Below are 14,848 nucleotides of genomic sequence, written 5' to 3'. Positions count from 1 at the left end.
TCTTGATAATATGTTAGATTTATTTTGAATGATTTTTTACAAACATTTATAATCGTTGTTATTTGTTTATGTATTTTCATTGGTTTATAAATCTATATTATATTTAGAAAATACAAATAAAATTTAGTGAATATTTAATTAATATTTTATCAATTTTAAGTCTTTGTATTTTGAAACAAAAAAGCATTTCAAATATATTAAAATCTAAAGAAAAATCAAATCTATTAGTATATCTGTATGTTTGAATAACATATTTTTTTAAAAAAGGAAAAAAATATTATTTGAACTAGAATTTATAAATCATAAAAATAATAACACATAATTTAAATAGACATTTCAAAAGTCGAAAGAATAAAACTGCATTTAGTGCATATTTCCATATCGGTTGAAAATACATATAAACTAATAAACACTACTTGATTTTTAAGACTATAAGAATCTTTTCTTTCAACATACATCCGGCTTTTCTGATATCAGTAAACATATCCATCCGGCTTCACATTTTGTTAATCTATTGCAACCTTCCCTGGTAGTCATTTTCTCCAACCATGTTGTTGGTGATTTCAATTTAAGCTCAGCTTGGTCGTGTCGAGGAAGAGACTAAAGGCATCGTCTTGATCCGTGAGGTATATATGAAAAGCTACCATCCTCATTTTAAAATCTTATTTAGTTTTTTTTTATGTGTACTTGAATTTTGATTTCACAACTTGGCAATTACGTTGAACAAAATATATTTTTCTTTTGGATTTTGTGTGATATGTCCGTAAAGGATGTGTTGAGTTTAGGATTGAAGTAATCAATATCATGAAAAGCTGGATTTAGTCTGGTTCCTAGGGCTTAGATGAATTTTGTGGATCAAAACTCTTTTCTTTAAGAGAGGAACCATTTGATTTTTTCAGTATTTTAATGTTTGAGGACTAAGAATCTCAATGGTCTAATTGCATACAGAAGCTTTGGCTGATCACGAGTGAAAAGAAGTTGCTTTTGTCAGGAAGAAGATTGATCCTGTCAACAAAGAATTCTCAACAAGCCAATCTGTAAAGCTACCACCAGCAGCAGAGAATCCTCAAGCAGATCTAGAAAAGATGAAACGGGTATCACAGTTTAACAATCAATGTTTGTGTCTACTCTATTAATTTTCATTATTTGTTCTGCTCAAAATAATTTCATTCGATTCCTTATGATGTTAGCTTGATTCTTTAAAAAAAACTGCAAGGTCATATCATTGTTTTCCATCCACATAATCACCTTTTTTTTTACATAATCTCCTTTCTATTTAAGCAAGAAGTCAGACATGGAAATAAGATCAAAAGGAATGTTAGTTTAGAAGCCTAACCAGTGTTCCGTTCCTGTGGGAGCGCCGCCACCGAGGACCATAGTCAGAATCAAGTATAGTTCTGTCCATGAGATCAATATCAGTCCTCAAGCTTCATTTGGTTAGTTAGTTTACACACACATATATATTTATATATATACATATATATATATACATACCTTTCTCATGATTCAATAAGAATATCGTTTATGTGTGTGTGAATTTGAATCGTTCTTCTTGATTGGATGCAGGCAGGGGAATAACTTAAAGAATTGTAATATATATGATTTAAGTTTAACTGAAAGCTTTTTGGTAACCCACTACTTCATCTTTATTGCTTCTTATCTTCCTTTTCAAGGACGCTGACGGAGTATATAATTAGACAGTCTGAGAGTCTTCACATGCATTCATATGGTACTTCAATCATAGAACCCTAGATATCTCTCAGCACTCTCCAAGAAGTGATTCATTTCTCTGAGCTAAAGGTTTTTGTATATGATCTTGAAGTACAATGGTGGAAAGCTGAGAGATGAGGTGAGAGTCTCGAGCTTTTCTGTCATCCACTTTTGTGTCTTGATTAATTTATATATTCTCAGTTTTTTTTCTTGCCTTTTTGCAGACCAAGCTTAAAAGTGCTGTCCAGATGCAAGACCTATTAGATGCGCAAGAATGTTAGGTCCCAAAACAAGGTAGAACCCAGAACTTAACTCTTTTTTTTTCTTGGCTAGCTAAGTGTTCTTTAACGTCATAGTTTTCATTAATGCACAGAGCCAGTGGAAACAAGGATTCCAAATGTGAAAAAACAGACATTATTTATTGGAAAAATTTGTTGACTTCTTTACATCTTCTATACATGTCTGCCTATTATGTCAAGGGCTGGGACCGTGTTCTGATAGTGTCCATGTTAGTATGCCTGTCAACAGCACTGGACTCGGTGCTGACATTGAACCTCCTGTAACCAGTACCGGTCTCCCTGGTGTGGCCATGGATGAAGGCATCCGATGCAATCACTGTTGAGGGAGGTAGCCCCTCTGCAAAGAAGCCACTTAATGTCAAAAACTCAACCATCGGACATCATTACGCATAAGTGTAGTGTCACAACTACTCTCTTTTTTTTTGTCACGACTACTCTACTAGCTCTTCTTTTTTAATTCCGCAAAATGAAATAAGTTTTCTTGCAGCACTGTGTTTCTGTGTTTTTCGATAATAAACGGAATAATATTATTATATGAAGGGAAATTAGCGGAAGGAGGCATGGCGAGCCAGCTACCACTGCAATTCAACTAGAGTTATTATGACAAAAAATCATTCAAATTGCAAACCAGCATTTAAAAAAAAGACTATGCTCTTTTAGAAAAAACCGGGATTCTTAACTTAGAGAGTCATCATTGGTTTATATGATTTAAATATCAAGTTCGGTGATGGTTTTGTTGGTTTATATGATTTAAATATCAAGTTTGGTAATGGTTTGTTTAGAAAGTTTGTTTTTTTTCTTTTTGGATTGGTTTGGACAATGGTATTATTTTTTACGTTTGGATCAATTTTTTATTTAATTTTATTTCTATTATGCATTTTGTTCAATTTTGGTATTAGAACTCAATGATTCTAAAGTCAAAACTAAGATTATTTGTAAACTTGTTGCTTTACCCGCACATGCAGACTTAATTTTTTATAGATATTTATTAATAAATATATTATCTGTATAAAAAAATTATACTATGTTATGAATCTTTCAGTTTCTAAATTTTTATCTTCTATTTATACAAAAACATTATTTTGGATTACAACATTAATAATTTGTTATTTTAAAATATGTTGTTATCTTTAACCAGTCTTTTATATTAATTTATAAATAGTTATCTAATTAAAATAAACAAATATATAATTGTTATAAAGTGATGTTATTAAACCAAATTCTTGGAATTACCCAAAACCTACAAATCTCAAATAAATAAAAAATACAAGAATTTTAAACCGAATCCTATTTTTACATACTAATATTAATCAAAATAAATAAAACTATTGATCCATGTATAATTATATTGTGAAATACCTTATATAATAACTAAATAAACACTCAAACATATCAACCATGTTGACAAACAAAACATTGATATATAATGTATAAGATAAATACATTTGCTATCTACTGTTATTTTCATTTCTAAAAGATACAATAGAGAAAATAAGTTATAATCAAACTATATATTCTTTAATTTAAAAAATAAATTTCTATTTTCATATAAAATACTATTTATTTATTATAAAATCATAACTAATATTTTCAAATGGTCTTTTAACTTTCAAGTTTTAATAATTATAGCTAAAAATCACTTTGGGAAATATTTTTTTTATATAAAATAGAATCATGTTTTTCTTTATATAACAGTCTTTTAAAGAAATTTTAATTTAAACGAAGTCATAATTCTATGAAACTCTTGAAAAAAATAAAAGTAAATAAAATTAATTTAAATATTTTATAAATATGAGGTCCTTATTGTAAATAAAAAGTTAATACTTTCAAAATATTCTCCTTTGGAGGTAGATGTTTTGAAAATATTTATAAAAAATAATTTCCATTACTAATAAAATATTTTGAAAAATAAAACAAATAAAGGTTAACTTTTCTACTTAAATAACAAATAAATATTATTCTTGCAAATAAATAATAAAAAGAAAATACCACGAAAAATCACTTTAACAAATAAATACAAATAAATTTGTTGTTATTGCTTACATAAATTATTTTATAAGAAAAAATACCAGGATACCACAAAAATAGCATCACAAAGAAAAAAATGACCAAAACAAATTTTTATTGAAAGGTAAATATGCATTTATAACCCTTGGGTTAATTAATTTAAGACTTAGGATTTAAAGTTAAGGGGTGGGATGTTCAAATTTTTAAAAATAAAATAAAAAATTAAAATTTTCAAAACAAAAGAGTGCTATTTTGGTTATTTTATTTTTAAGTGCTATTTTGTGACAAAAACTTAAAAAGTGTTATTTGAGAGAATTGCCCTTATTTTTTTATTTTTTTTCATAAAAATATTTTAGTTTAATGATAAATCCAATTATATATGTGTATATATATCACTAATTATAAAAAGTAACAAATAAGAAAAAAAATGTAGATAAACACAAAATAAATACATGGAATTATATTTTATTTTTCATCTTCATTTAATTTTTGAAGATGAAAAAGAAAATATAATTCCATGTGAAGATGCTTATCACGAAAATAATAAAATCTAAACAAATTGCTATCATTATAATTCAAAATGAGTTTAAAAATCAAAATAATTCTACAATATCTGATATTTATGCAACATACAATTGTAAAATTTAGAGGCACTTATCCGCGCGTAGCGCGGAAAACGATATAGTAAGATTAAAATTTAATTTTAAGCTATTAGCTGAATTACAAGAGAATGTCATTGGATTTTAACTCTTTAACACCTTAGAGCATCATTAACCCAAGATTTTGGGAAGGTGCTTAGTATTATTTTAATCAACAAAAGAAGGAAAGAGAAGAAGAGAAGAAGAAGAGAAAAAGAAAAGGAGCTTAAATAAGCGTCGTAGATTGTTGTGGTTTGCACTGTTCTGTGGGTCACACTGACATATGGCGACCTACAACTGGTTCATTTATTTTTTTTTTATTTTTTTTTTAATTCGAAAAAGACAAAAAAAAAAAGATTTTAAGCACGCTGTTTTAAGCAACAGGGTTAATGATGCTCTTATAAGATACACGTTTTCCGATTATTTAAATGTTTTTTTTACTGTTTTTTTTTGTCAAATTTTTTGTTTTACTGTTTGATGCTTACAAAAATTTAAGAGACAATTCATCTGCTTCTGCTCAATTTCCGATAACAAGACTAAAGAGTTACCGTAAGAAGCAAGAACCTGAACACCAATGTGTTATTCTCTACATCGAAACTTCAGTGCAAAATAACAAACTTTCAAACCTATGTAGCCGCCGCAAAGACGCGTTCTGTAAATGATGATTCAAACATTCAGCTGAGAAGAGCGTCTTTCTTGTATGACTCATCTAAGTCCACGCTCACGTTCAGACCCGAGCTTAGCAACACATTAACCATGGAAGGAATGACAGACTTTAATGAATCAGCTAGAGCCTGTTCAAGCATTATACACAAAAGAGATATGAGTATGTACTCTTGGTTTCAGAGTTAAGAAACATAACAGGTAGAGAATTTTTCTTTAAAACCTTCTTATCTTCTTCAGCTTGGTGCCTGATAACCTCCACAGGCCACTCATTGACAAGTTTCTTGAATTCAGTCACCATATGTCTGCAGAGTCAAAGACAAACACATATTTGCAAATCTAAACTCTCTGAAGAGAAAGGGTATAATATTAAGCCGAGGTTTTGGACTCACCTGGCAGATAAGCTGGAAGACGGCAGCAGCTTCTTCAGGTTTACTTTCAAGGAGGAAACCCTGCGAGTGTAAGCTATGAAAGTAATAAACATGAGGAGGACCAAGTAAAAACAGAGATGTGTCAACCTTTGCACAAGAAAAAGCAGCAGAAAGGTGTGTTGGTTGTACGTCTCTGATCTCAGTTTATCTACTTTCCACAACGACTCTGTATCCCCTGATAACAAAATTGACATAGAAAGGTTGATAAATCCATCTAGTGTTTACAAAGCCATACCTTTAAAAGAGTATTAAGTGACAGTTCTTCTGTAGAACAATCAAATGTACCTCTCTTGGCAGCAAAGTCCATCGATACATCGAATGTGGTCTTCCTCAACTTAACTCTATCTTTGGAGAACTTTTTCGAGTACTTGGCTAGTAAATCCCACTTATCTGTATCATTACAGTTGCTGAAAACTAAATCTGCTGTACCAGGTTGGAGAGGCAAATCTTTTAACCATTTAATGTTTGACAAGGGAGCATTTTTTTAAAGTACTTACAAATCTACGGAGCTTATGAAGAACTTCAAAGAGAAGATTAATGTCATCCTGATTCTGACAGCTCTCAATCAACGACCACAGCCAAGCATTTCGAGGCATTGATCTCTTGACATTTACAGAATCAAGAATCTTATCATGCAGCTCCTTCACAGTTACTGCACAGATGAAAAATGCAATGAGCAACCCCTTTGGTTGGGTTCAAGAATTAACTAAAAACAAAGTGACACAGTAGCAACCTGAAGGATCTCCTTCAAGCTTTGCCGCTTCAGAGGAAAAGCTTGATCTAGGGATCAACAAGCTGAAAGAAGACGAGCGAGTATGCAAGTGAGTGCATCTATCCATACCTGCAAAAACATCAAAGAACCTTAACATATATATCAATATGAACCTTAAGTAACTATTTCACTAGAAACGTAACATTCAAAGAACCTTAACGCTTATATTTATCATTTCATTGTCAAGTTCAACTCTATATAAAGTTTTGAACTTTTACATGATTATGGATAAACCCACAACTACATCTCCCATTTCCAAAGGTAGAGAGGGATGGGTAATCTCGAAATGGGTAATGTGAAATTTTAATGAAAGAAAGTACCTTTTAGTAATAGTACAGAGGGAGAAGGAGACGCATGCCTTGGCATTGGAAGGAATCGTAGAGGGATCTCGGATCAGCGTCGGGGATGATAATGGGTTTTAAGAATCTAGAGATTCTACGAGAGTTCTGGAGGAATTGCATGATTCGTGATTCTACGAGTTAAACTGAGTCACGTTGAGGAAAGGAGGAGGATGATGCAGGAATTAGAAGATTTAGGGTTTTTGTTTTTGACCATTGTTTGCAGGAAAAAGGTCCTTGCGTGTAAATCGTAATTAACTATTCTTATCCCAGTTATTCAAATATTTTATAAGTACATGCAGTGTACTTCAGGTCTGGTTTTTAACACATCATAAAACTCATAAAATAATTATATACTCCCTCATTTTCAAAAAGATATGTTTTAGAGTTTTCACAGTTCTTAATAAAATACAGAAATTTTTGACACTAAATGTATTATTTTCTGTGTTTATCTATTTACAATGATTTTTAACTAATAAAAATTCAGTAAAAAAATTAATGTTTTTGAAATTTATAATTTGCTATTATTATATACATTGAAAATGTAAGATATGAATCTTTTAGAAGCAAATTGTTTTCTAGAACATGAATTATTCTGAAATGGAGAAAATATTGTTTATTTAAGTTATAGATTCAGATATATCTGAAATAAATAAAGAAAAAAATAAACATACAACAGTTAAATTGAATGGAAAATAACTCAACACACATTGAGATAATAAAATAACAAACAATGTTAAATCAAGCATGAAAACAAACATAGTTGGTAAACAATACTCCCTCTGTTCTCTTTTAAATGACGTTTTAGAACATTTCACACAAATTTAGGCCACTTATATAATACCTATTTTAACCTTTATACATACTTGATTTAATCTAGCAATTATTACGACAGATAATGGTAGAAGGCTAAAAGAAGTCAAATTTGATTACTTTTTGCCTAGAACTTTGGAAACGTCAACTATATTAGAACAAAATTAAAATGCTAAAACGTCTATTATAAAAGAACGGAGGGAGTATGTTTTATTTATAGATAAAATAGACTTGTTATTTTAAAAAGTAAATTATGAAATACTTATTTATAGGTAATTAGATATTTAAAGTATTTATTTAAGTTTTAATACTTGGTTTATATAGCATATCAAAATATACATTAAACTGATAGTTTGAAATACATATGTATGTTTCAAATATTTATATTGACTCAATAACACTTTGGTTTGGATATGTTTTGTATCACTTTAAAAATTCTGTTCGCATATTTTACATTTCGAATCATATTAAACAATTGGGTTTTCTTCAATCCGGTTCAAATTTAAGTTCCGGATTTATGCCATATTCCTTTTCTTATTTGTATATTTATGCAAATTTCTTTCAACCAATTCTGTTGAATCAAAGTGATATAAGTTATACCATTTTGCAATGATATAGCATATTAAAGTTACTAGCTATATCAATCGAGAAAACAGCATTTAAATACCAAACTTATTCAAATTCACCAAAAATATAGACTTTTCATTAATTAAAGAAAATACCAAACTTGCCTTGACCTAGCCAATTTAGGTATGAATTTAGTCAAAGATAATTGTAGTTAGTCAGCAGTTTACTTCTTACGTTACTATTCATGTTTACTGTTCATGGCGCGTTTAGAAATTTAGAAACATGTAATTCAATTCCGAAATAAAAATCAGAAGAACCCTAAACCCATAAATTCATTTCAACACAATTGAAGCTTGGAGGTGTTTGCTCGAATAAAGATTATGATTGTTCTTGGAGAGTGTATTGCTCATATGAGAAGAAGAATTATAAGCTGCAGATAAAGGTCTATATCAATGAGCATGCTTGTGTAAGGTCTGGTTACTCCAAAATGTTGAAGAGTTCATCTATTGCTCAGCTGTTTTCTGAAAGATTGAAGTTGAATCCAAAGCTTACGGCTGTAGAGATTGGTGAAGAGACCAAACGAGTTCATGTTGAAATAGAATCTGTGTCAGAATTGTATTAGATATATGGCTACAGGTAGTGCCTTCGAAATTGATCACCATGGCTGCTGTATATAGTGTTGATATGAATCTGAAAACTTGTGGTTGTGGGATGTGGCAACTAAATGGAATTCAATGCCATCATGCCGCTTGTGTGGTCTCCGGATAGAAGCAGAAAGTGGATGACTACGTTTAAGATTACTACACTACTATAAGATGAAGAAAGAATTATGAATATAGTATTAGGCATGTTGAAGGGATGAAGAGTTGTGGCCGACTTTGAACATGTTACCTATCCTGCCTTTACCAAATAGGTTAGGCAGTCGAGGAAGGCCAAGTAATTATGTTAGTAAAAAAAGCGTCATCTTCACAGTCAACAAGTAAGACTAAGCTAAGTCGTGATAAACGCATTATGACTTGCTCAAAATGCATAGAAGAAGGACATACCAAGGTTAGTTTTTCAAAACCGAGGGTGGAACACAGGCCAAAAAGACCACGAGATCGGCCAAAGAAGGATCAGGTATGCTTGTGTTGTTCTCTTTATGTTTCACTTTTACATGATATTGATATGCTGTGTTTGTATATGAAGAAGGGTCACAACTTGGTTCAAAAGGAGCAGCACAACTTGGATAGTGAGAATGATGTTTCTATTGTCTTTTTTTTTTTTGATAATTCAGGTATCGGATATTTCACTTAGTCCGACTATCCCAGCGCGTCCAACCGGAACTGGCGAGGAAGGTCCTGGAGGCCAAACGGAAACCATGTTAAATCAGCTGTGGCCGGGACTCGAACTCGTGATGGCGGATATCTCAGCCAAGATTCCTTTACCACAGACCATGAGGCCCGGTTTTCTATTGTCTTGTTGTGTTGGTTATTCTATTATTTATAAAACTTTGACGTCGTGTATACCTCTAAAAACATGTGCTTTTATTGTTTAGGGTTCTTCTGATTTTGATTTGGAAATTGAGTTACATGCCTAGTTTTTAAAACGCGTCTTGAACAATAAACGGCTTATCTTTCACTAAACTCATACATAAATTGGCTTAGTCAAGGTAATTTTGGTATTTTTGGATTAGTGAAAAGTCTATGTTTTTGTGGCAAATTTGAGTATGTTTAGTATTTAAATACCCGTTTTCTCTATACCAAATTACCAATCATACATGATCATGTTTTTCTGTCAAATGAATACAAAACAAAAACGTTTATCTTGTTTTAAATTTCTTTGTTATAACTTATAAAGAACTGTTCGTTAATTTGTTCTCTATCCTCAACTTTCTTAGTTTAGGGTAGCTTCGTGACTCTCTAAATAAACAACCTTTATGTTCTATTATAAGAAAAGAAAACTAAATGATCTTAAGTTTATATTGAAAAATGATATCGCCTAATTAAAGTTTGGAACACAGAAACAAACAAAAGAACCTTTTTCGAACAAACTGAACCGGAACGCAAATAAACAACTGAAATTAGTTTATAGTTACCGTTAATCTCCTTCAGTAAAAGTTCATCGGAGCTTCCTATATATTTCTATCAACCTTTGATTCTTTCTCGTCACAGACTCAATTGATTTTAGTTAGAGGAAGTATATAGAAATGGGTTGCAGACAATCAAAACACGATGTTGTTACGGGAAACACCACAATGGTCCGAAAACCTTTGGAAGCTGAATCAGTGAGGGGCCAAGAGAACGAGACAATTAAAACACAAGAAAGCTGCAGGTGCCAGAAAACGAACGACATCTCGGCTGTGGTATCTTCAGACCAGCCACAAACCACCATGGAAAATAATAAAATGGAGGAAAATGAAGCTGGAGATTGTGGCGAGAAGGCTGAGAGAAAGACAAATGATGAACAAAAGCATGAGGAAAAGGAAACAACCACTTTGCCGTTGGTGACAGGGATAGTGTCGGAAAATATTGTGACGGAGGAAACCGTTAACGACGTAAATGAGAGCATCTTGCCTGTGGATGAACAAAAGGGTATGCAAATAATTTACTATAATCTAATTAATGGTTTAGACGTTTATATATTTTAGAGACTAAGCTTATAGCCAAATTCGTATAAATTGAACGTAAATCTTTTCCCAAATGGAGTAATTTTTTAATTTTTTGTTCATACTCCATTTCTCACTCCATTTTTGGAATAAATTATAAAGTTGGGACGTGATGCTCTAACATGCTTTTATATCACATTATTTTTTTCCAATGAAGCTATTTAACAAACAAACCTTTTATTTTGTGATGATTTTTTTCTTTTCCATGTGATCTATTATAGTCCTGTTCTTTTGGTAAACGCTGGCGGCAGCGGCAACGACTTGAAAATAACACTTCGACGGAGACATAGATGGGTGCTTTTGAAAGTGATTTAATCATCGCAGCTTGCCGCAACGACTGAAAAAGGAGACACGGCTGACGCTGATATTTCAAGCGTCAGATTACCTATTGCCTTTTGCCGCTGCGACTGAAGAAATTAAGTGCGTGCGTCTCACCGGAACAATATTTCAGATGGAAAAATGTGTAATTTTTCAGTCGCTGCCGCTGCCACCAGCGTTTACCAAAAGAACAGGGCTTATGTTTAAAGTTTTACCATCCTGTTATTTCTGTCTATAACAGATATTTGATATAGAAGTTAAAAACCTAACGTAGATAATACATAACTTTTCTCTCTGAGGTGTGTTGTGTATTGTGTAGATAACATTGATGCATATGTTTCTTTTCTGGTTGAATAGCAGAAAAAGTTGATAGTGAGACAGTTGTACCAGAGGAAAAAAGTACGGAAGATAAAACTTCTGGTGACGTTGACACTGAGATTCTACTTCCCGAGGTTGAAGAACCAAAACCGGACGTAGACACTTCTGTAACAACAGAGTCGGAAGTTCAAGAAGTTTTGACCACAGAGGATGTAGAGATTGCTACCTCCGAAAATATTGAAACCGAGTCCAAAGAAAACGATGACACTTCTATTTTGAAAGACACTTCTGTTTTAAAGGACGAAGATGAAGTCGGTCTTATAGAGAATGTAGAGACTGCCGCTTCAGAAACTATCGAACCTGTCTCTATAGGAAACGAAGACACCCTTGTTTTAAAGGATGAAGTTGATCATGTAGAGATTGTCGAAAGTGCATCCACAGAAAACGATGACACTCTTGTTTTGACGGAGGAAAATGAAGTTGACCTTGTAGAGAATGTAGAGACTCTCACCTCAGAAACTGTCGAAAATTCGCCTGCAGAAAACGATGACACTCATGTTTTAAAGGATGAAAATGAAGATGATCTTGAAGAGAACGAAAGTTCGTCCACAAAAAACGATGGCACTTTTCTTTTAAAGGACGAAGATAAAGTTGATCTCTTAGATAATGTAGAGATTGCTGCCTCGGAAACTGTCAAAACTACGTCCACAGAAAATGATGACACTTCTGTTTTAAAGGAAGAAGGTGGAGTTAATCTTGTAGAGAATGTAGAGACGGCCGCCTCAGAAGCTATCAATAATGTCCCCACAGAAATCGATGACGCTCATGTTTTAAAGGATGAAGGTGAAGTTGATATTGTAGAGAATGTAGAGACTGTCGAAAGTGTGTCTGCAGAAAACGATGACACTCTTGTTTTAAAGAACGAAGATAAAGTTGATCTTGTTGAGAACGTCGAGACTGCTGCCTTGGAAACTGTCGAAAGTGTGTCCACGGAAACCGATGGCACTCTTGTTTTAAAGGACAAAGATAAAGTTGATCTTGTAGAGGATGTCGAGACTATTTCCTCAGAAGCTGTCGAAAATGTGCCCACAGATATCGATGACACTTCTGTTTTAAAGGATGAAGATGAAGTTGATCTTGTAGAGAATGTAGAGACAGTCGAAAGTGTGTCCACAGAACACGATGACACTCTTGTTCTAAAGGACGAAGAAAAAGTTGATCTTGTAGGGAAGGTAGAGACTGCCACTTCAGAAACTATTGAAACTGTGCCCACAGAAAATGATGACACTCATGTTTTAAAGAATGAAGATGAAGCTGACTTTGTATCGAATATTATTGAGACTGTGGAAAGTGTGTCCACAGAAAATGATGAGACTCTTGTTTTAGAGGACAAAGAAGATAAAGTTGATCATTTAGAGAATGTGGAGATTGCAACTACAGAAAATGATGACACTGTGTCCAGAGAAAACGATGAAATTCACGTTTAAAGGACGAAGACAAACTTGATATTGTAGAGGTATGAAACTTTCAATTAATACACATTGCATTGTAATGGTAACTAGTTTGATATCATTATTACGAAGAGTAATTCTCTAACAAATTTCGCCATTTTTGTCGTTTTGTAGGAATTTAAAATCCGGCAAAGCAAGTTCAGTCGGTATGAAGAAAGCATACATATTCAAAAATTAAATATTTCTTTCTTTATGTATTCTCTCTAAGAAAACACAAAATTCAAAAATATTATTTTGCTTCTTTAAACATATATATTTGAGCCTTAAATGTAATAAACGTCCAACCGCGTTACAAAAAAAAGATTCGATTGTCTGTGTTTACATTTATGTTCTCGTTCAATAGATAACATTTTAAATAAAACTATTAGTTGAGCTAAGTTAACAAAATTTAGCTTGCTAATCTTAAATATTTTTCTCTTAAAACCAATCTTTCCTTTTATGATTGTTGTTACAAAAAATTCAGCTAGATTGAGTTGGATAGGTCCACCAGTGGTCGGGGCTTACCGCTAGAGTCGACCACTAGAATCGTTGTAACATGGGGAAGTTGTCTGGTCTATGGGCGGGCAAAGACGACCACTGGAGTTGGACGCGGGTCTAAGCTGGCGGTCGGGGATCGAGTGGACACTGGGTTTGAGTGAAGATTGAAGCTGGTCTCCCAGCGTCAGACGGGGATGCTGGTTCGGGACGGTAAAAGCTGATGGACGAGATCATTTGAAGGTTGTCGGCCATCCGTCAAGTGAGGAAGCTGGACGCTCGGACGCTGGAGTTGAAGACTAGAAGATCCTGCAAACATCACGTGTGTGATTTGTAGGATTTTCATGCACTCTTTAAACTCATATCAACGCTTCATATTCTGCATATAGCAGTGATAAACTCTATCGGATATTCATTGCTGCGGAACAATCCTTGACCTGAATACATATTAAGTTCTCTCCAAGCTCCATCAATATAACACAATTTTATACTTACCATTTGTTGGCTCCACTTAATTGATGTTAAAATCTCTAAGTTGTGCCTCAGCCCATAGAACGGCTTCTGTTTTCTGCTCTACTCAGAATATCTTGGGAATTTCCAATTGTATTCTTAAATATCGTATCACCTATGTTCTTCCATATCATATATAATCCACAAAAAGTAACTGAAATCATATTTTTTTTCTGAAATCTCCACAATAAAGAATCCATGTCCGAAAATAATTGTTGATATTAAAAAAACTCCAGGGTTAGAAGGAATCTTTGATAACGCCTGTGTTTGAGTTGCCGGTGGCCATTCAGAAAGACGTGAATTATTGATTTTTCATCTGTTCCGCATATTCTACTTGCATAGCACATGCCTTTGTATCCATTTCATTCAAGCTAGCAATGTTTTTCTTCTTTTTTTTCAGTAATCACGTCCGATCATTTGCTTACTAAACGAAGTTTTCGGTTCCCCATTTTTTTATCTTAATCCTAAACCTGTTGTAAATTTACTCTATGAGACTGGTTCAAACGCAATGGATGTAGTTGCGGGAGTTTGAAAATACTGGTGGTCGTAGTTTCAATCATTATTAAGTGTTTTGTATAACGGCACAACATTTACGAATTATGGCGTTTGCACGATATTTGTGACCGGTTGATTATAAGATATTGCAGCTATTTAATAATAGATTACCAATATTAACATATTATAACAATTAAAAGAATATTACAAAATATAATAATTATTAATATAATATGATTAATAATAATATTATGTTTATTTATTTAATTTTTTTATTAGTTGAAAGTTATAACTTTAATAAAAAAAATTTGAATATATGTGTATATCTTTATATATG

The 14,848-nt window shown here is 32.5% G+C and overlaps 1 protein-coding gene, 1 long non-coding RNA gene and 1 pseudogene across 5 annotated transcripts; 2 read left to right on the top strand and 1 right to left on the bottom strand.

Moving 5' to 3' along the window:
- The first annotated feature begins 459 nt into the window (after positions 1-459).
- On the top strand, positions 460-2,495 carry LOC130505788 (uncharacterized). Of its 4 annotated transcripts, none has more exons than XR_008941806.1 (6): positions 460-626; positions 949-1,116; positions 1,282-1,436; positions 1,567-1,849; positions 1,935-2,004; positions 2,190-2,495. It is a non-coding gene; the product is annotated as an uncharacterized LOC130505788 (long non-coding RNA). The 4 variants fall into 4 exon arrangements; XR_008941807.1 differs by having other exon boundaries at positions 949-1,436; positions 1,567-1,589; positions 1,674-1,849; XR_008941805.1 differs by having other exon boundaries at positions 949-1,436; positions 1,674-1,849.
- A 2,833-nt stretch (positions 2,496-5,328) lies between these two features.
- Positions 5,329-7,064, bottom strand: LOC108820071 (uncharacterized; annotated as a pseudogene).
- Positions 7,065-10,426: 3,362 nt separating this feature from the next.
- Positions 10,427-13,008, top strand: LOC130505789 (uncharacterized). The gene is made up of 4 exons (XM_057000397.1): positions 10,427-10,811; positions 11,564-11,811; positions 12,196-12,265; positions 12,449-13,008. Exons 1-4 carry the CDS (start codon positions 10,427-10,429, stop codon positions 13,006-13,008), a joined length of 1,263 nt encoding a protein of 420 aa, XP_056856377.1.
- The last annotated feature ends 1,840 nt before the right edge of the window (positions 13,009-14,848 follow it).

Source organism: Raphanus sativus, unplaced genomic scaffold, assembly GCF_000801105.2.
Source record: "Raphanus sativus cultivar WK10039 unplaced genomic scaffold, ASM80110v3 Scaffold2583, whole genome shotgun sequence".
In the NCBI taxonomy this organism is placed as follows: Eukaryota; Viridiplantae; Streptophyta; class Magnoliopsida; order Brassicales; family Brassicaceae; genus Raphanus; species Raphanus sativus.
This window is presented reverse-complemented; position numbering and strand designations above follow the sequence as displayed.